The sequence below is a fragment of the Nyctereutes procyonoides genome, unplaced genomic scaffold, assembly GCF_905146905.1.
Source record: "Nyctereutes procyonoides isolate TBG_1078 unplaced genomic scaffold, NYPRO_anot_genome, whole genome shotgun sequence".
In the NCBI taxonomy this organism is placed as follows: Eukaryota; Metazoa; Chordata; class Mammalia; order Carnivora; family Canidae; genus Nyctereutes; species Nyctereutes procyonoides.
The window spans coordinates 2,645,357-2,667,446 of record NW_026575118.1 but is presented as its reverse complement, the minus strand read 5'-3'; the positions used below and the strand labels follow the sequence as shown (position 1 = coordinate 2,667,446).

At 35.7% G+C, this 22,090-nt stretch overlaps 1 protein-coding gene across 2 annotated transcripts in view; it reads right to left on the bottom strand.

The window, feature by feature from the left end:
• Positions 1–22,090, bottom strand: part of BTAF1 (B-TFIID TATA-box binding protein associated factor 1) — a 94,550-nt gene that overhangs the window by 15,487 nt on the left and 56,973 nt on the right. For both annotated transcript variants that reach the window (XM_055334420.1, XM_055334421.1), the window contains 14 exons: positions 21,236–21,662; positions 19,764–19,954; positions 17,845–17,998; positions 17,655–17,764; positions 15,387–15,588; positions 14,321–14,469; positions 7,703–7,855; positions 7,378–7,499; positions 7,119–7,286; positions 5,422–5,499; positions 5,136–5,265; positions 2,797–2,938; positions 2,579–2,709; positions 129–254 (listed from right to left, as the gene is read on the bottom strand). In XM_055334420.1, coding sequence (XP_055190395.1) covers positions 129–254; positions 2,579–2,709; positions 2,797–2,938; positions 5,136–5,265; positions 5,422–5,499; positions 7,119–7,286; positions 7,378–7,499; positions 7,703–7,855; positions 14,321–14,469; positions 15,387–15,588; positions 17,655–17,764; positions 17,845–17,998; positions 19,764–19,954; positions 21,236–21,662 — 2,283 coding nt within the window. The remainder of the gene's footprint in view (positions 1–128; positions 255–2,578; positions 2,710–2,796; positions 2,939–5,135; positions 5,266–5,421; positions 5,500–7,118; positions 7,287–7,377; positions 7,500–7,702; positions 7,856–14,320; positions 14,470–15,386; positions 15,589–17,654; positions 17,765–17,844; positions 17,999–19,763; positions 19,955–21,235; positions 21,663–22,090) is intronic.

The window sequence follows — 22,090 nt, the reverse complement described above, 5'->3', positions numbered from 1 at the left end:
TTATTCTCAAGAATGTTTACACAATACTGAAAAATTTAAATAAACCCATGCTTTAGTATTCTGTGTTAAAATTGCTGTACTGAAGAATATGATTCTTCAAGAATGAAAAAGGAGACTAAAATGTATACCTGGAATACATGGCCTGTAGCTTTAAGCTTTGGTTTTTCAGTTTCTTCAGAAAGTGCAGCTGAAGAAACTGTTTCATCAACATCACACTTGGCACGAGACTTAGCAAAATCCTCATAGAGCTGAACCTGTAAAATTGCCGCCACAAAAGCAGTTAAGTAAATTTATTTTCAATTGTTCAAAACATAGCTAGCAAATGCCAATAAAAGCAGTCATTTAAACCCAGCCCTCATTTTTTTTTTAAAGATTTTATTTATTTATTCATGAGAGACACAGAGAGAGAAGCAGAGACACAGGTAGAGGGAGAAGCAGGCTTCATGTAGGGAACCCGATGTGGGACTCGATCCCGGGTCTCTCCAGGATCAGTCCCTGGGCTGAAGGCGGTGCTAAATGGCTGAGCCACCCGGGTTACCCAACCCAGCCCTCATTAAACAAAGTATGATATCTATGCTTTACTCCTAATTACAAATTATCCACTACATCTTGGTAAATTCTTTTAAAATTATATTTAGAAAACAAGTATAACACATTACGCTTGGCTGCTAAAATATTAAAAACTAGACTCCATTTTTTGTTGAGGAAGATAAATGTATTACCAATAAAAGAGAACCTGAACCCTTACAAGTAAGAAAATCTTCTCTAAGTGAAATTATGTGGTACTCTATAAGTATATTCCAAAAGACCAAGTTTTTAAAGAATATCACTGCTGGGACACCTGATTAGCTCAGTCGGTTGAGAATGTGACTCTTGATCTCAGGATTATGAGTTCAAGCCCCCAAATCAGGTGTAGAGATTGCTTAAATAAGTAAAACTTAAAAAGAAAAAAAAAGTAAAAAGAAGTAAAAGACTACTACTACCTAAAAGGAGAACTCATGAATGTTGAAGCATTACCTTGGAGTCTGGGTTCCTGCGTTATACATGCTAAAACAATGTGAAAGGGAAGAAAATCAAGAGTGCTAAAAGAACAGTAAAAAACATGTGAATGCTAAATAAAGCCAAATGTCACTTCCTTCCCAGCTCCTCTCCTCCAGGCTACTTAAATGTGTTTTATACCAACTGCATACTATGGATTTCTTTTTTTAAACAATTTTTTGAGTGATCTTTGTAACCAACGTGGGGTTCAAACTCACAACTCTGAGATCAAGAGCTGTATGCTCTACTGAATAAGCCAGCCAGGCACCCCTACTATGGATTTTTTTTTTCACATGGCAGCTTTTCTTTATTGTACTTACTTCAAAAAGGCTTCATCTCATTGCTCCTAAAATACTCCTTTCAAGAAATACTAATCCAGGGGATCCCTGGGTGGCGCAGCGGTTTGGCGCCTGCCTTTGGCCCAGGGCGCGATCCTGGAGACCCGGGATTGAATCCCACATCGGGCTCCCGGTGCATGGAGCCTGCTTCTCCCTCTGCCTATGTCTCTGCCTCTCTCTCTTTCTCTCTCTGTGACTATCATAAATAAATAAAAAAATTTAAAAAAAAAAGAAATACTAATCCAATTTTTACAAATGAGGATTGGAGGCCCAGACAGTTGAAGTAGATAACATAAATGATCACAGAAATCTCAGCATCTAGATTAGTGTCCTGTTAAGCTCTAAACTTAAGTTGTACAGATAGGAGACGAAAGACTAAGTTTCTGGGTGTGTCTATATATCTTTTCTTCATTTTACCATGCTAAAGCAACTCAATGCTGAAATGGATGGATGCAAACTAACCTAAAACATAAAGTTAAAATAAAATTCTAATTATAGGCATATCTTCCTAAGAAGACAAAATACTACACAAGGAAAGGCATATAATAAATTCCTTTAAAAAAAAAAAACTAAAATAAATTCCCTTGATAATGGTCTCTGTACAAAATCAGAACTGTGCAAAAGCCATCTTATTGCAAAAATTTACTGGTAATGCAATAGTACTTTTAAAGGGATGAGGTCCCACTTCCCAGGTTTGAAACTCAGCCCTGATATATATATATATATATATATATATATATATATATATATATATATTAGCTATATAATCTTGAGTAAGTTACTTAACTTTTCTGAGCTTCCCTTTCCTTATTTGCAAAAGAGGGGACTGACAGTACCTATAATGCTGTTGTGAAGATATGACATTACAGGCAGATTTTTGGGCCTTATAAACATTGGCTCATTTCTTTATCATTTAATCTCGCAAAATTTCTGGTTAATTCAACATATAAGAAAGCAACTATGATACTGGCTTTTGTTTTAATGCCATATGCAAAATGCACATATTCAAATGTGCAAAAAGATTCATTCAGATCCTATCTCTACCTATTTAAAACAGAATATTCCTAAACTCTATGAAAGTAGAGACTAGGCTGGAGTGATAAAGCAAAGTCTAATCCCCTTTATTCAATACTTGTGTGACTTTTTCAAAGCATTCTCCTAATAAACATACCACCAACAACCACAATCACCAGATTTCTAACCTGCAGAGGACTAAGAGTACAGTAGTAGTCTTGAATAATTTTGGGTGGAAGATCCTGCAAAACATCTTCTTTCATTCTTCTCAAAAGAAATGGCAGGACTTGGCGGTGCAGTGCATCCATTGCAAGAACACCTATTAACAGTAAGAGAAAATGACTTCAAAAAAGTTAGGAATAAGTTAGAGTCACTTGCAGAGTATTGAATTACATCTTTTTCATACCTGCTTCTTGTTCTCGACTAGAGCTTCGAGCATCCCTACTTGCTAATATAGGTTTACCATATCGAGCAGCAAACTGGCGTTCAGTCCCCAAAAATCCTGGCATGAGGAAATCAAATAATGACCACAGCTCCAAAACGTTGTTCTATGTATAAGAAAAGAACATCAGTTATCTTTTGTACTGGAATTATTTCCTTACACTTGAAAAATGGAGTATTAATGAAAGCTCATTATGATGACATACACGAGGGGGGTAATCAACCACATTTTTATATATAGTCAGATTTTAATGTGTAAAATTCACATCTGTATTCTTGGAGAAAATATTCTATCTCATTCGGTAGAATTTCAAGTCTCCTCCACCAGAATAAGACTTGGCCCATAGTGTTTATTTTTTTAAATTTTTTTTTAAATTTATTTATGATAGTCACACAGAAAGAGAGAGAGAGAGAGAGGCAGAGACATAGGCAGAGAGAGAAGCAGGCTCCATGCACCGGGAGCCCGACGTGGGACTCGATCCCGGGTCTCCAGGATCGCGCCCTGGGCCAAAGGCAGGCGCCAAACTGCTGCGCCACCCAGGGATCCCGGCCCATAGTGTTTAAATCCTACTGATGGCATCTATCAAGTAGTAAAGAAAAGAGAAAGATGGATGTTTCTGATTCTTTTATCTCTGATACTAAAATTAACAGCAAGATTTAAAGACCTTGGCCAACATCAGTATTTCTTAAGGAAAACCTAGAAGAGTTTCATTATAGGTCAAGTCTATCCAGTATTCAAGGGTCATGACAAATAAACACAGGTTCTTTTCCAATTCTATTACTGAAGTTTCATTTTTTAAAACGTAAGAAAAAATAAGAAAAGAAAGAAATCAGCACTTTTTCATTTTGGATGCATTGCCAATATGTGTGGATCCTAAGGTACCATCCCCACCCCCTTATTCCTTTCCAGAAGCCCTCTTCATCTCCCTCAGACTCTGGTTCATCATGGTGGGCTGCCCTCCCATATGGACACCCTTCTAATCGGACATAGGCTCTGCCTCCTAACTCTGGACTACCATGGGTCTTCAGTGCAAAAACCCTTACAGATTCAGGGCTAAAATGTTCAGGTGGGGAAGGGAGAAAGAAAGATGGCCTTTAAGCAAACCAAAAACCAAACATGTTGTGAAAGTAATATTGTGAACAATAAGCATTCACTTAAAGAACAAAATCCTAACACACTGATCAGTCCATCACCAAAATTAAATTTAAAAGAAAAGTAACAAAGACGTAAACAAAGAACTGTCCACTTTTTTAAGAGTCAGAAGGAATCTCAGAGGTCACCTGGTGTTCACCCTTCCACTCTTTGGAGAATAATGAAGGGTATCTTTCCATTGGCGTTGGCTATGGAAGCTAAGTGTGAACATTGGCAACCATTCCTCTGGAACATTATAGAATCTCTCAAAAGTATCAGAAGATTTCTCTCTTTTTCTTTTTTTTTTTAAAGATTTATTTATTTATTCATGAGACACAGAGAGAGAGGCAGAGGAAAAGTAGGTAGTAGGTTCCCCACAGGGAGCCTGATGTGGGACTTAATCCTGGGTCCCAGGATCACGCCCAGAGCCAAAGGCAGACACTCAACCACCAAGCCACCAGGAATCCCAAAAGATTTCTATGAATTTACCCATCTCCTTCCTTTTCCATCACAAGTTTCTTAAATCTTTTCCAATTCCCTTCTAACCCCAGGTATTCACACCCCTACCAAATGAGGATTCCCCTCTGAATCAGCTCTAGCTTCCCAATGTTTTTATTTTTTTAAAGATTTTATTTATTTATTCATGAAAGAAACAGAGAGGGGCAGAAACATACACAGAGGGAGAAGCAGACTCTCTGCGGGAAGCCTGATGTTGAACTTGATCCCAGGACCCTGGGATACGACCTGAGCCAAAGGCAAACCTCAACCACTGAGCCACCCAGGTGCCCCAGATTTATTTACTTTAGAGAGAGAGAGAGAAGGAGGGGGAGAGGGAGATAAAGGATGGTGGGAAGGGGCAGAAGGAGAGAGTCCCAAGCAGACTTCACACTGAGTGGGGACTTGATCTCATGACCCTGAGAACATGACTCAGAACTAAAACCAAGAGTCAGACACTTAATCTACTGTGCCATCCAGGCACCCCTTCACATTGCTTTTAAAACCTGTTTTGCTCAGATACTATTACAAATCAAATGAACCACTATAAAACACAATAACTGGAAATTAACCTTCTTATAAGCTAAAAAAAGAAAAACACTTCCTTAATTCCCTGCCAAATGTCAAGTCTTCTTTCCACATGGCAAATCTATATAGAGAGAACAGTCAATAATTACCTGGATTGGTGTTCCAGAAAGAATAATCCTATAATTAGCAGTGAGTTGTTTTACCGCTTTAGACAATTTTGTTTTTCCATTTTTGATGACATGGCCTTCATCAAGAATACAGTAGTTAAATTTAATATTTCTAAGGGAGAATAAGCAAAAAAAAAAAAAAAAAAAAAAAAACCATCTTTTAGTATTATGGCAATAACTATATGAAGAGTCTTTCAGACAGGAAGATATTAACTCTTTTCAAATTTTGATACTAAATTTTTCTAAAGAAAAAAAATTTAATTCTTACCTAAAGAAATCTATGTCATTTCTCACAACATCATATGAAGCCACTATCAGATTGTGCCTTTTTACTTGATGCTGTAACCTATATTTAAAAATAAGTAAGGTTAGGAAGCAAGCAATCTGTGAAGTCTATAAAGTAATTTTAAAGGGATATTACAGCTACCATCTGACAAGGTGTTTTCAATGTGCCTGCTAAATTCAACTTTCCTTTTTGCCTGCTCTACATCCATGAGCCTGCTACCTGAAGACTATTCTTTTGACTTGGCCTTGTTAGCCTAACTCAGTCTGACTAGAAAAGAGGTGGGTACCTGATTCAAACTGTGATGGATACTTTATCTGCTAACACCTCTTCTTTAAAGGCATTATTCCTTCCAAACTCCATGCTGTGCTGGGGAAGAGGGAGCCACATGTCCCCATAATCACCAAAGAGATGGAACACTGAACCAGGCTGAGTCATTCATCACAATATTTTATCTCCTGACCATAAGGACTGGTTTGGGAGGATGATCCAAATCATTTCCAGTATTGATATAACCATGATAGAAGAGAGAAGATCTCTGTTACTATAGTTGCCAAGCTAAGAGAATGTGAGTTTAAGACTGTCTATGGTGATTTGTTTTTTTAAGTAGGCTCCATGTCCAATGGAGCCCAATGCAGGGCTTGAACTCTCAACTTCAAGATAGACCTGAGCTGAGATCAAGAGTTGCACACTCAACTGACTGAGCCACCTAGCATCCTGTCTATGGTCATCTTATCCAACAATTGCAGAGACCAAAAAACAAGCTATGTATGGGGAGGAAGAGCAAATAGAGCAATCTAGATGGGCCTGAAGCAAGAAATCACCCCCAAAATTCTCAATTTAGTGAATTAATGAATTTCCTATTTGCTTAAGCTAGTTCGAGTTTTCACTTTTAAATGAAGAAATTCTGACAGACACTACAGTAAATTCTTTAAGAGTGCAAGCTGTTGACTTGCCTGTGTTCAAATCCTCACTCTGCCCATTTAATTAGCTGTGTGACCTTGGACCCAGGCCCCATGTCTTAGGCTTTTATCTGCAAACTGGGAACAAAAATAATAACCATACCTCATATGGTGATTGTGCAAATACACAATTTTACATAAATGTAAAACTACTAAGAATAACGTCTGGCTAATAAATGCTTACTGTATGTTAACTATTACAGATACAGAAGGGCAGCAAACCTAGACTAATCAGCAACCTATGACTCCCCATGCTTTAAAAGATGAACAGAAATCAATGAAATTCTGCTCTTCAAAATTTGTATTTAGGAACATAAGGGATGTACTAGTTTAAGAGAAAAAGGGTAAAGCTAATAGAACTCTAGTGATGCTATGGTTATCAGGGCAGCCAGAGCAGCCACTGTGGAGCAAAAGCATTTTGGGGATGAGGGAGCTCTTAGAGAAAGATATGTTATGACCACAAGGCTCCCAAGAAGAGCATACAGAATGGCTTTGGTTCCTAGGTCAAATACTTAGAAAACCCAATTGACTGTTAACAATGGCTAAAGTCCTTAAACTTTGATGGGTCTCACTGATTATACCTTTATAATGTATATTCATCTTTCTTAAATAAGTTAAAGTTTCTGACAACCAAAAAACTAGAATTCATTTTCAATAAATTTTATCCTTCTAAAGTTCTTAAAGCAAAGATTAAACATTTTTTTGTTGTATAGTTCTTACCTTATTCTTTCAGTAGGAGGTCCAGTATAGTGTAGTGGATTGAGATATTCTTTGGAGCAAAATTTACCTACTTCATCCACCCAGTGACCTGTTAATGTTGGAGGACAAACCACCAAAGAAGGAAGTGGCATACATTCTGCCAATTTTGATCTTGCATATTCTTGGGCCCTTTTCAACAATAAAACACAATGAATTAATTGGCTTATTTACATTTCTCAGCATCTGAAAGCTCTTTTCAAAAAATAACATTTTAAATTACCTGTGACAATGATCTCCTGCTAGAATGCAGATGGACTGTAAAGTTTTTCCTAAACCCATGTCATCACATAGAATTCCATGAAGTTTATACTTATTAAGAAATGCTAACCAGTTCACACCATCCTGAAAGGTTGGGAGAAAAAGAAAAATTATAAATGTGAACAAATCATGAAAAATTTTTTCCTATAAAATTTTTATTTCTGTAGGCAAAAGAAAAATAGGTATAAAGACACTAAACACAAGATTTTACTAAATCAATTTTAAAAATTCTTCTAGGTACATTGAAAGGAATAATCATGATCTATAAGGTAAGTATAAAACTTTACCTGCTGATATTTTCTGAGTTCAGCATTGATGGGTACTGGTATTTTATAATTTTCTAATTTTTTCCCATCTAATAATTGCTCCAAAAAGTGTCGCTCCTTGGCTTTCAATTGGATTAGTTCTTCTGACATATTTGGAGGGTCTGGAATGCCTGCCTGAAGTAATTTTTTAAAAGTATATTAAAACTATTTACCATAGTTAATGTTTTCATACTCAGATTATGAAATAATTTAAGTCTTCTCAAAATATAAATATGGAAAAAATTATTCAAAAATAGTAATAAATAAAAATAAGTAATATATTTTTAAAGATCTTGAGAGAGAATACACATGCAAGTGAGCACACAAGTTGGGGGGAAGGGGGTCCGCGGGTGTGGTGGCAGAGGAAGAGGGAGAAACAGACTCCCTGCTGCATGCAAAGCCTGATGCTGGGCTCAATCCCATGTCTCTGAGATCACGACATGAGCCGAAGTCAGATGTTTAACCAACTGAAGCTACCCAGGTGCCCCAATAACAAATTTTAAAGACTGGACAACAGTTTAAATGTGACTGGTATTAAAAGTGCTATAAGACTACTAAATAAACACATTTGAGGTATTTTAAAGAACAGTTATTTTTTTCCCCTCCCATACCAGGCATTACTTGATAAAGAGGCAGACAGAACTGCCTAGCTTATTTTAAATACAATGTTGTTACTGGAGCTTCTCAATTTTAGTGTTACAATATTTTTTCTCAAAATAGGTTGCAGATTCCCTCAGGATCCCCAAAACTTTTTCAAAGGATCATTCAGGTCAAAGCTATTTCATAATAAAAGACACTGTTTGCTTTTTTCACTGTGTTGACATTTGCACTGATGCTGCAAAATAATGGCAGGCAAAACTGCTTATGTCTCAGAAAGAATCAAGGCAACAGCACTAAATGTACCAGTAGTCACTGTGTTAGAGCTATAAACCAGCATTTTTTTAAAGCCAGTTTCAGTTAAAGCAGTAAAAATTATTTTATTAGACCTCAACCCTTGAATGCACACTTTTTAACATGTGCAATAAAAGGTGAAGTACACATAAAACACATTTGCTGCATTTCAAAATACAATATGCTGAGGAAAAGCACTGTGAGACTGTTTAAATTATGATCTGACTGAGCTATTTTTCACAGAACAACGTTTTACTCAAATGGACTGACCTATAACTACAGTTATTCTGAGTTGGCTGCTTGGCCAACATTTTCTCAAAAAATAAAATTTGCCACTTCAAGGAAAACTGACATAACTTGTTGTTAGTCATAAAATTCAATCTTCCAAAAGAAATAGCACCGTGAGCTTGAGCATAAGGATAAGCTTCCCAATACTTAAAAGGAATTTTCTGTTGGTGATATTATGAATTTGATTTTTTGTTTTTTTCATCTTTTTTATTTTATTTATTTATTCATGACAGAGAGAGAGAGAGAGAGAGGCAGAGACACAGGCAGAGAGAGAAGCAGGCTCCATGCAGGGAGCCTGACTTGGGACTCGATCCTGGGTCTCCAGGATCACACCCCAGGCTGAAGGTGGCGCTAAACTGCTGGGCCACCGGGGCTGCCCTGATTTTTTGCTATTTTACAACGAAATATACTAACTTTAAAATATACTAACTTTAAAAGATTTATATAACTCTGTGAACTAATATTTTCCAAATGACCAACGCTGATGTCAAAAAAACATGTATGGGTAAAAGATCTATTCAAAAGTGTAAGAGAAATCAATAAATTTTAATGAGAGATTTTACATTCATTGATAGGATTTTATATTCCACACTGCACATAAATTTAGTAAGTTTTCTCTTTTTGAACTTTGGTATGCTATCAGATAAAAGAATATCCACAATTATCTCAAAAGGCTGTCAAATACTGTTCACTTTTCTGACTACCTATCCCTGAGGCTTGACTTTCTTGATATACCTCAACCAGAGAAACATGTTGCAACAGAGTGAATGCCCAAGCAAATCCAGCTATCTATTAGACCAGGCATAAGAGAAATATGCAAACATGTCAAACAATATCACTCTTCTCACTTTTTAGAAAAAAGTTATTTTTCATTTAAAAAATATTACTGATGGTAACATCCAATGGGCTTATTAAATGAATTAATCTTTTTTACACTTCTCAGTTTTAATTTCTATTATAGAAATTATGATAAAAGCTCTTTGGGGTCTTTAATTTTTAAGAATGTAGTGAGATCCTCAGACCAAAAAGTTTGAGTACTACTACCCTATGGTGTCTCTAAAGATAAGAAATGTAAAATTCGGGCAGCCTGGGTGGCTCAGGGGTTTAGCACCACCTTCAGTCCAGGGCATGATCCTGGAGACCCTGGATCGAGTTCCACGTCAGGCTCCCTGCATGGAGCCTGCTTCTCCCTCTGCCTGTGTCTCTGCCTCTCTCTCTCTCTCTCTCTCTCCCTCTGTGTCTCTCATGAATAAATAAATAAAATCTTAAAAAAAAAAAAAAAAAAGAAAGAAATGTAAAATTCTTGGGGCAGTGGGGGAAGTAAAATTCTGCAAACATAATTTCAATTAAAGTCAATTAAAATATATATTCCATATAACATGAGAAATAGTATCGGAGGAATGAAGTATATATATTGATTTTTTAAAGTAACTACGTGCTATATTTTCAAAAGGTTTTAATAACTCTAGTAAGATAGAAACTAATACTTTAGCACATCTAATAGCATAATGATAATCATCAAAATGAGGCCTTTCTGCACAATGCTTTACAAAGAAATAACAAAATTTTCAAACATCTGTCTTCATGGAATTTTTAATAAGTGACAACCAGCTATAAGGCCATCTAACAAGGTCCACTCCCTACCAACAAAACCCAAAGTCTAAGAGTCATAAATATTATTCAGTGCCAGTAACTCTTCTGTATTTTCCTCATTCCAACTCCTATAAAATCAGCAACAGTTACTAATAATGCAGGGAATTAGAGCATTTGTCAAAATCACTGGCTGATATTCCCTGAATCCTTTTCAGTATATATTTCAGAAAAGTACATGTTCTTCCTGTGAAGATATAACAGAGGAAATCAAGATAGAGTAGAATAGGAATATATTTGCATGACATTCTTGCTTCTACTGCAACATCTTCAAACTTAGTAATCTTTTCTTTTGTAGTACCCAACCTGCTATTAATCCCATATAGTGTGTTTTTATTTGTAATTGTATTTTTCATTTCAACAAGTTCAATTTGGTTTGTTCTTTTATCTTCCACTTTGATCATTACATTCATGCTTTCCTCTGCCTTCTTGAACATATAGGGTATATTTTAATGTCCTTGTCTACTAGTTCTATTATCTAGGTCACTTCAGGGTCTGTTTCTATTGATGGACTTTTCTAACGGTTATTGGATATATTTTCATATCTTGTCATTTTTTGGTGAGTGCTAAACTTCATTTACATTATTGGATGCTGGATTTTTTTGGTTTTAATATTTTAGAGTCATTTTCTAGGGTGCAGTTTAAGTTACTTGAAATCATTTTTTTTTTAAGATTTTATTTATTCATTCACGAGAGACAGAGGCAGAGGCACAGGGAGAAGCAGGCTCCATGCAGGGAGCCCAATGCAGGACTCGAACCCAGATCTCCAGGATCACACCCTGGGTCGAAGGCGGTGCTAAACCGCTGAGCCCCCCGGGCTACCCATTAAGGTTTTAAAGCTTTGTTAAGGGCAGTTCAAATAAGCATTTTGTCAAGGGCTAATCTGATCCTACACTACACTCAGGCAATATACTTCTAAAGACTGTATTTAGTTAATGCTCTAAATGGTGGAAGGTCTTCTGATTCAGCTTGGTGGAAACAAACTATTCCTGGCCCTTTCTGAGCTTTGGGAATTCTTCCACCTACTCCTTTCAATCATTTTTCTTCTTCTAGTCTTAAACACACACATACCCAGATGAATACTCGGCACTAGTGTGTACTTCTGGAGCTTCTTCTCTGTGCAGCAACTCCTTTTTGGGTACTCTGTGTTATAAATTCTAGCCTTCTTGTCTTACCCTATGCTCTGAATGATTGACCATTTGAACTTGGTGAGACTGTGAAAGCTCAGTTTAGTTTTCACTTCCTTGTCCTATGGCCTGAATCCCACTCCAGAAAGCAAGGTAGGATACTCCATTTGTTTCTCTTCTCCCATGATACTATTCCATGTTGCCGGTTGTTTAACATCTGAAAATCACTTTTGGATTCATTTTGTCTAGTCTTCTAGTTAAGATGGGAGGAAAAATCTGATTTTCTATTTTTTCTCTTTTTTTTTTTTTAGATTTTTTATTTATTTACTCATGAGAGACACAGAGAGAGAAGCAGAGATAGGCAGAGGGAGAAGCAAGCCCCCTACAGGGAGCCCAATGTGGGACTCCATCCCAGGACCCCAGGATTACACACCCTGAGCCAAAGGCAGACGCTCAACCACTGAGCCACCCAGGCATCCCTCTATTTTCTTTTTAAAGATCTTTTTTTTTTTTTAAAAGATCTTATTTTTAAGTAATCTCCCAACATGGGACTTGAACTTACAATCCATAGATCAAGAGTTGCATGCTCTACTAATTGAGCCAGTCAGGTGCCCTGGTCACTGTTTTTCTATCATAGCCAAAAGTAAAATATGGATCACATTCTTATCATTTTGACAACATAGAGAAGTTTACTAATCTTTTCTCAATCTCTAATGGTCAAAGTCTCTTTACTTTGCCAATCTGTTTATCAAATATTGTTAGTATACCCTTAAAAAAAAAAAAAGACTTGGGGCACATTGGTAGAACGTGTGACTCTTGATCTCAGGGTTGTAAGTTAGAGCTAGATGTGGAGATTACCTCAAAAAAAAAAAAAAGACTATAACCTCACAATGGATTGGGCTCTGTTTTGGGGTACTTCCATTCTAATCCATAAATAACTACTAAACTGATTTTCCTAACAGCTATTAAGCTTTCAGCTGTTAAATTAATTTTCTTAAAACACTGTTTTCAGCATCTACTCTTTTCCTCAAAGAACACATGATGGTTTCCTATCACTCATCGATTCCAAAATGGGAAAGGACCAAGGGGACTGACAATTTAGTTTACAAAGATGATCCAAGGACCAAGAATTTGAAAATATGAATAAGACCTAGGAAGCAGAGGATGGAAACTATTCTGGAAATAACTTGTGCCTTTCCATATAGTAGCCTATTTTTTTTGTAATGGCAGTTATTTTAATACTTTTTATTGTGGAATAAACCATGTAGAGAAATATATAAATAAATGTACCATTTTTATAAAAACAACTTTATAACCATTAGCAGATCAATAAAAACAGCCCTGCCATAATCCTAGAAGATCCCATATGCTCCTTCTCAGTGATAACCCACTCTCCTTTCCCTAAAAGGTAATCACTTTACTGACTTTCAAGGCAACCTCTTTCTTACTTTTCTTTACGCCTTTATCAAGTAAGTATGCATTCCATGTACTTTTATCTATTTTGAACTTCATAAAAATGGAATCTTATGTGAAAGATTAATATTGTTGTGTTTCTACTTTATTCATTCTTACGTAGCATCATCATCACTCCCACCACAGTTATCCAGTTAACACCTCTACTCCACTGGTGATAACATCTGAGTGGTGTCAGACTACTGCTATGATAAATATTCTTAAGGATAAATGTCTTGGTACATGTGTATGAATTTCTCTAGGATATATATCTAGGATGAATTTGCTGGGTTATTGGGATAGGAATCTTCAACTTCAGCAGACATAGCCAAACTTTTTTTTATAGAACCTATCCAACTTATGTTCATACTTTGCAGTAGAAATGTAAAATGGTACAGTTACTTAGAAAAATGACTTGGCAATTTCTCAAAAAGTTCAACATCATATGACCCAGTAATTCCATTTCTAGATATCTTCTCAAAAGATATAAAAGCATATATCCACACAAAGACTTTTAAGTGCATGTTCATAGTAGCATTACTTGTTAACTATCAAAAGGTGATAACAAAATCCACAAGTCCATCAATGGTAAGTAGATAAACAAAACATGGTATAGCCATACAATGGAATACTATTTAGCCGTAAAAAGGAACAACTGATACACACTGAATTTCCTGAATTATAAAAATCCCATCAAAATATGTTAAGCAGTTAAGGGCAGGGTCCTGGCCCTTCCCTTACTTCAAGTCACTTACTTCCTGCACTGGCCACATATATTATTTCCAGCCCATGAATATATTCCAAAAGTCTCCAACCAACCTTCTAGTTTGCTTTCTCCACACTTCCAAAGACACTTCATTTGCTTTTTACACTTTTGATTATCATCCCTTAAATTTACCTTGCATGTAAACTTTGGCACACAATCTTTACCTAGAAGTTATCAGGGATACTTGGGAACAATTCTGTTTCTAGAATAGCATCAATAAATGATCATTCTTTTAGGAACCAGTTTTACTTAAAACCCTATGTTGAAAACATAAATATTTATATCCATTAAAATATAAAATTTATATCCTAATGCTTATAAACATATTCATGATACTTTTTTCACCTGACATCATTCTAAAAGAATTACATTACAGGTGAAGTTACAGAAAACATTTAAGTCTGTAAACCAAGTATTTCAACTTACCTCAAGTGGCATGAGTCTAATTAGTGTTGCAAAGCACTGTGTAGCCATGAATCTTACACTGTCTGTCTGATCACTCATTCTTCCCAACACAGGCACAACTAAAAGGACAATATATGGAACAATACCAACATCCAGTTGTTCCATTACACCTGATTAAGTTATTAAGGAAATTTCTAAACTGTTTTGAGGTAAATGCTTTCACAAACAGATATATCAAGATTGTAACTTCTAACAGCATTTGTACACTGTTCCTCCTTTGTAAATATTATGTAACTTTCTCTTAAGACCATAAAATTGGGTTTTTCATCTGAGAGAGGTTGGAAGAAATTTTAATCAGGTTTTTCTCATAGAGAAATTCTTGCAAGTTCCTAGAATTCCAATATCAAAATAAAATGAGTTACACTGCAAGCAAGGTAGCACAATTCAATGTCACTCAAAGATTAATTCCAAATTTCCTACCATGACCCTGACAATCATAAACTGGACACAGCAAGGCCCAGTAAGTTCAGTCCTCCTCAAATCTTCAGCATTTCTGATCCGGTATCTACTGATTTGATCTCCATCCATATTTCTTGCTCTCAGAAACATCTTTCAGATACTTTGAATTAAAGAACGTCAGTAGATACTATGGTACTCATAGCAAAAAGCTTGCCTGTGTATCTCTACTTATTTAGTACAGTTAGTCATTTTCCATCCACATAATCAACTTTGCAAACATGTTTATAATATATGGACTACATACAAGTATCTGATTAGTACTAATACAATACTGATTATATACCAATGTCAGTTACCAGAAATATATTTCATAAAGTACCTAAAATTATTTTTGATGATTAAAATCTCTTAAATAGCAATTCTTCAAAGTGTGAATATTTTCAAATTAAATGTAAATACATTTTTATAATGTATTTATAATGTAATATAAAGATACTTCAAAATAAAATATAACAAAGTAGTTTTATTTTGGAACAAGACAGGTTACTTACGAACATTTAAATTATTTTAGTCATCCTTAAATAAAATGAATATAATTTCTGAAGTTTGTAAAAATTGAAAAGGATACATGCAAGTGCTTCAATTGCACCCTCCTGTTTGATATTGTCATCAATTGCTCCCAGCCATGGAAGAACCTTCTCCAAAAAAATATTCATTGTTTCCATGGTAGCTATTTTGCTCATGATGCCTACACAACGAGCAGCCATGTGCCTCACTGCAGTGCTGGGGTATTGAAGGCACATATAAAGATGAGGCAAATGCTGTACCAACTAAAAATAAAAAGTTTAAGACAATCAGAATATTCATTAAGGGATCTATCATTTAAAATATAACTATTATAGTCCATACTCAGAGGTTCTTGATGTTCTAAATGACTCTAAATTCAAGAATATCTCCAATTACTTCAACCATTATTGTAAAAACATCCTCAACAAAAAAATTTATCTGAATCTGAACTAAGGTACTGAAACTCTATTTAAAATAAAAGTTGCAGGGATCCCTGGGTGGCGCAGCGGTTTGGCGCCTGCCTTTGGCCCAGGGCGCGATCCTGGAGACCCAGGATCGAATCCCACATCGGGCTTCCGGTGCATGGAGCCTGCTTCTCCCTCTGCCTGCGTCTCTGCCTCTCTCTCTCTCTCTGTGACTATCATAAATAAATAAAAATTTAAAAAAAATAAAAATAAAAAAATAAAAGTTGCAGAACTTCTCCTGTTCTTAAGACATCAGGGTGCACGTGAAAAGGTATCTGTTAAGACTCTCCTTCTGAGGCTAGAGAAATGACACCACACATCGCCAGTCTCCCTCCCAATTTGGTAGCTCTGGCTTAGGTTTAGGTACATACTTTTTTTCCCCCTCAAGTAAGCTCTATGCCTAATGTGAGGCTGAACTCATGACAAGATCAAGAGTCACCTGCTCTACTAACTGAGCCAGCCTGGTACTCCCACATACACACTTTTTATTCACTGGGTTGAGTGATCCTGATCTTGTTCTAGGCACCATCCTTTGGTAGGTATATTCCACTTTAACTTTCTGGCTTACCATAGGCATTATGATCACAGTAACACAATATATCTCATTAATAAATGCCTGCTGCATGGAATATTAGAACTAATCTGATGAGAATCAGATATATGCTCAATAGACTAGCCTTACAGCTCAGATGAATGTTAAGCTGATCATAGAAAAAGAGTTTCTTTAACTTTATACATGGATTCTCCCCTTCTTTACCAATGATAAATCAGCGAAACTTAAGAAGTATAAAAATATAACTTCATTACTGTATATAAACAGAAAAGTTTTGACTCTTTCTCCTAGAATCACCCTTTTCTTTTAGATATGAATAGAAAATTGGGCAGCCCGGGTGGCTCAGCGGTTTAGCGCCGCCTTTGGCCCACGGAGTGATCCTGGGGTCCTAGGATCATGTCCCATGTCGGGCTCCCTGCATGGGGCCTGCTTCTCCCTCTGCCTGTGTCTCTGCCTCTCTCTCTCTCTCTCTGTGTCTATCATAAATAAGTAAATAAAATCTTAAAAAAAAGATATGAATAGAAAATTGGGAGCTTAACACTTAACGCTGTAAATTGCAGAGCTTCCTACTGCAGTTAAATGGAAAAAATACTGCTTCCTTCTATGAAAAAAAAAATTTAATTCTCTATTTTTCTCCTCTCACAATTTTTTTGTAAGAAATATATTTTTTTAAGATTTTACTTATTTATTTGCAAGAGAGAGAGAGTGCGCGCGCAAGCAGGAGTAGCAGCAGATGGAGAGGAAGAAAGAGGCTCTCCACTAAGCAGGGAGCCTGATGCAAGGCAAGATTCCAGGATCCTGAGATCATGATCTGAGCTGAAGGCAGATGCTTAACCTTAACTGAGCCACCCAGGCACCCCAGAAATATTTAATAGTTAAAAAATACAAACCAATGTTCTTTCTTTGCCACTGACTAGCTTCAACTTCCACTACCTTTACACTTATCTTAGGAAGAAGTTTCATTACTTGTGCTCTTTCTTTCTTAGAGCTGTATTATTAAATATAGCATAAATTAATAGGGCTGTAGCTTTCTTTCCTGTTTACACCTGGCTTGTGTGTCATCAAAGCCTTGTCCCCACTGCCCCATATTCTAGAAAACCCCAAAGTGGGTTTTCTAACATTTATGTGCCCAGGTCTGCCTCAAAGCCCACAAGAAATGTGCTGTCAATAAAGAAGGAATCTAGTCATACCACATAAAAGAAAATACAATTACTAGGGATGATATCAAAGTTCTACTTTTTTAAGCCTTAGGACTTTTTAATAAAACCACTTGTTTTATTAGAAGAAAACTACACTTGCATTAGTTAGTTACCAAGGGATGAAGCTCAGAATCCATTGAAGCTGCTGCTGTTTCAAACACTTGCAGAGAATTCACCAATTCTTGGGCAGGACCATCTCCCTTTTCCAAGAGGGACTTTCCATCTGTTAAAATATATTGATTTAAGTGTGTATCACCTTGTAAATAATTTTTCAAAGTCCAACTCAGAAAAATATGTACACACCAAAATTATTTATGTCGATTGTATTCTTCAATGGACCAACCATAGCATCCCAGAGATGTGGCAACTTCACTGCCATTTCACCACCAAAATGCTTCACTATAGTAGTCAAGGCAAACTCAGCACCTCTTCGCTGTACCAGGTAAGGCTTCTGGGCCTAAAATAAAACGTTAGTTGATAAGAAAGTTAAAAAAAAAAAAAAAGGTTTAATGCATTTTAAATTTTACTAAGAGAATTTAAAAGTCACCACCTAAAAATTCATGGTGTTACTATTAACCAATTAAGCAACTATAAACTTATTTATCACTATAAATGTCTTTTAATATTTAAATTTATATAGGCATAAAACCCCAAACTAGATTTTTCCATCCAAAGTAAAATGCTTCTTTGGAACTGAAAAATAAAGAAAAGAAGAATAGACAGTTTCTAGAGATAGTTCTAAGTGACATTTTTTTTTCCTTCCCTCTACCCCAAAGAAACTTACCAGCTAGGGAGAAGATAAGGAGAGAAAATGATCTGTCTTTAAATTTATATTCACTTAAAGGATACAATAAGAGCATTAGTTTAAACTAATCACAGGATTAATAACCTCTTACTTAGCAATAATTTAATTATTATACAAAAAAACTGTACGTCCAGAAAGATGCATTTATTTTTGAAATTACTTTTTAAGTTAAGGAAGAACTATGTAAACCACAGAGATATAAATACCCAAATCACAGTAAATTTTTTATTAAAATTATTATGGGAAGAATAGAGTTAGTAAAAAAAATTCCATTCATATTTTATTTTTTTTTAGACATTTAAAGACTCTGCAGATCAGATACCTATAGTTCCTTTTTTTTTTTTTAATTTTTATTTATTTATGATAGTCACAGAGAGAGAGAGAGAGGCAGAGACACAGGCAGAGGGAGAAGCAGGCTCCATGCACCGGGAGCCCGACGTGGGATTCGATCCTGGGTCTCCAGGATTGCGCCCTGGGCCAAAGGCAGGCGCCAAACGGCTGCGCCACCCAGGGATCCCATTCATAGAGTATTTTAAAAGAAATACAGGTAAGAAGGTAAGATTTTTATTTAAAAAGAAATTGAAAATATATCTCTATCTTACAGAAATATATTAGATACACATCTTTTAGCTTTGACAATTTATTGCTAAACCAGGTAAGTTTCTATGTCATGCCAACCAAAGGAGCTACCTAGATCATTCCACTGTTAATATAGTCACCGAAAACATTTTAAAAATTGACACTTGTTAAATTATCTTTAAAGAAGATTGTACTACAGAACAAGTAGACCAATGATATAGAAAAGAAAGCCCAAACAGATACATATATGAAGCATAGTATATAACAGAGGTACCATTATAAACCAGGGAGGAAAGAATTCAACAGTGGGATAACTGGCTATTCATATTGAAAAAAAAAATTTAGATCTCTATCTTGTATCACACATTTAATAAATTTCAGGCTGACTAAAAAGTCAACCACGTGATAATTATTTGACATTAACTAAATAACAACAGAAATCTGAAGAAGTTTGCAGTTTTTCTAGATCATGTGAGAATACTACAAAAGGTTATTAATTCCACATCTTTCACTTAAAAATATAAAAATACAATAAAAGGGATCCCTGGGTGGCTCAGTGGTTTAGCGCCTGCCTTCAGCCCAGGGCATGATCCTGGAGATCCAGGATCCAGTCCCACATCAGGCTCCCTGCATGGAGCCTGCTCTCCCTGGGTCTCTGCCTCTCTGTCTCTATCTCTCATGAATAAATAAAATAAAAATCTTAAAAATTAAGTTAAATTAAATTAAAATAAATTAAATAAAAATACAATAAAGGAGGCTCATATTTAGCTCTCAATCTGTAAGACTTCTTGTTTAAAAAAATCACAGTAGTAAAAAAAAACCCAAAACAATTATTTACCTCATCAAGTTCAACAAGGATGTTTCCACTACTTCCTGCAGGAAGATCTGCTATTTGAGCTTTCACTGCTTTGGGGGTAGGACCTCGCCTACTTGTGATAGCAAAAGCAGCTTTCTGATGTCTGTAGAGTGTAATTATACCTCTGTGCTTGGTGACTGTGTGGTGCATACCATCTTTTTCAGAGTTGGATCCTAAAAGGAAAAAAAGTAAATAACTTTTTAAGTATAATACAGGTGACCAAATGCTTCCTGCTCCAAAAGAGATACAACATATATTTAAAACTATGTCTTTAAGGCTCAATTTTTATAAGCTGATGACATTTTCTTTGGCTAATGAAATAGTAACAAAACAGCAATAATTTACAACATTAAATGTTTTGATATTTGCATAGGATCATACTTAATATAAAGTTGCATAATCATGTTAATAAGAAATATGGCATGCAAGAATGATTTTGAGCCTTCAGTTAAGGTCTAATAATTTTTTAAAAAATGAATGATTGCTTTTAGGCATAAAAAGAAACAATAAAAAACACTGCAAGCAAGTTCTCTCTAAAAGAAATGTCCATAGTCGCCATAAATTGAGACCCTGACATTGATCACTGCAAAATATTACTGGCTTAAACAACACAAGGAGTTGGCTAAGGGAGACTGTTATCCTATGATAGTTTTAAGGTGTGGATATTCCAAATGCCACTTTCTTCTTCCAGTTTGTTATCTTTTTAAGACCTATACTGTACCAAAGTTGTAAATCTATTACATTTTGAATAATTTGCTTTGGCAAAATCTTATAAACAAACAAAAAGTAAATCATACAGGACTATGGCATGTAAAAAAAATATTCATCCTTGATACTAGCCTGCAGAAAGCAATTATTTTTTTCCAGATGAAATCAGAATGGTTACGCATTATTTACTAAAGATAATAGAATTCACTTATACAACATGCACTAAATTAGAGAAATCAGAGTTTTATAGGAAGAATTTTTTTTAAAAGATTTTATTTATTTATGAGAGACCCAGACAGAGAGAGGCAGAAACACAGGCAGAAGGAGAAGCAGGCTCCCCATGGAGAGCCCGATGCAGGACTCAATCCCAGCACCCTGGGATCATGACCTGAGTCAAAGGCAGATGCTCAACCACTAAGCCACCCAGGTGCCCCTATAGGAAGAATTTTTATTCAGCATTTGATACAATTAAGTTTTCTAGTCCTAAACATTAAAACCTTATAATGATGGTCTTCAAAGAGAGGGTAAAGGTTAACACCTGTCTCAGATTTCAATCATCTTATATGAAATATCAGGTCTTTTATGAGTAGTTTGAGTTTAGAGGGTTGTTATTTGATTACCAATATATGCAAAATGGGAAAGAGCTCTAACATAAACTGGATTTGTGCTTAAATGATACCTATGAATAAATAAAAACAAATTTAAGTGGTTAATTCTCTACCCCAAATGAAGGTTTAAATATATACCTTTAGAATTGTCCTGGCCGCTTTGTGTTGGTACTGGACATGTGACACAAGGAGTTAGATATGGATCCACACAAAGTGAGCTACAGAGGTTTTTAATAATTTTTGAATTGGGGCAGGGTGTCCTTGTTGTACACTGCTGAAGTAGTTTTGCTATGCACTGAGCTGCATAGTTCTGCACTAGTGTATTCTCTTCTCTTTTAATTGTTTCCATTAATGGCTTAATGATAGGATTTAATTTCTCTGGAAGCTGCTGCAAACTCACAACTGCACATGCAGCAAAAGTATGCACTCTCAACTGCAGCACTTGCCACTCCTGGTTGGTCTCCGTAACTGTCATGTGGACCTGCTGTCGTTTACTATCTAACTGCTGTAACACTTGAGGATTCAAATCAAAAGATGATGTGACTTCATTAAAAACAGTAGTGACCTATTAAAAAAGAAATCAAAGATCATTAGTGACATCAGTCCCAAATAGTCTGTAAACTAAAGGGCAACAGCAAGCTTTCTGCTTCAATTTTGTTTCATAATATCTAGTATTATTTTAGTATACAGTAAAACTAAAGGTCTAAAACCTCTCAACATTAAATTTTATTTTAATCTGAGTAACATTAGCATTGTATTCTTTAAGACTGTTTTCCTGCAACACTAATTACAATACCATTGACTACATTGCCTATGCTAAGTCCTATAGTTGAAACTAATGTAACACTGGTGTGTCAACTATACACACAGAACAAAATCATCTATCCTTTAAATATATCAAATGACTTTAAGAGAAAATTACATGGAATGTCGACACAGTAGTTTGGTGAAATGAGAAAGCTATCAACAAACATAAACTAAATTAAGAAATAC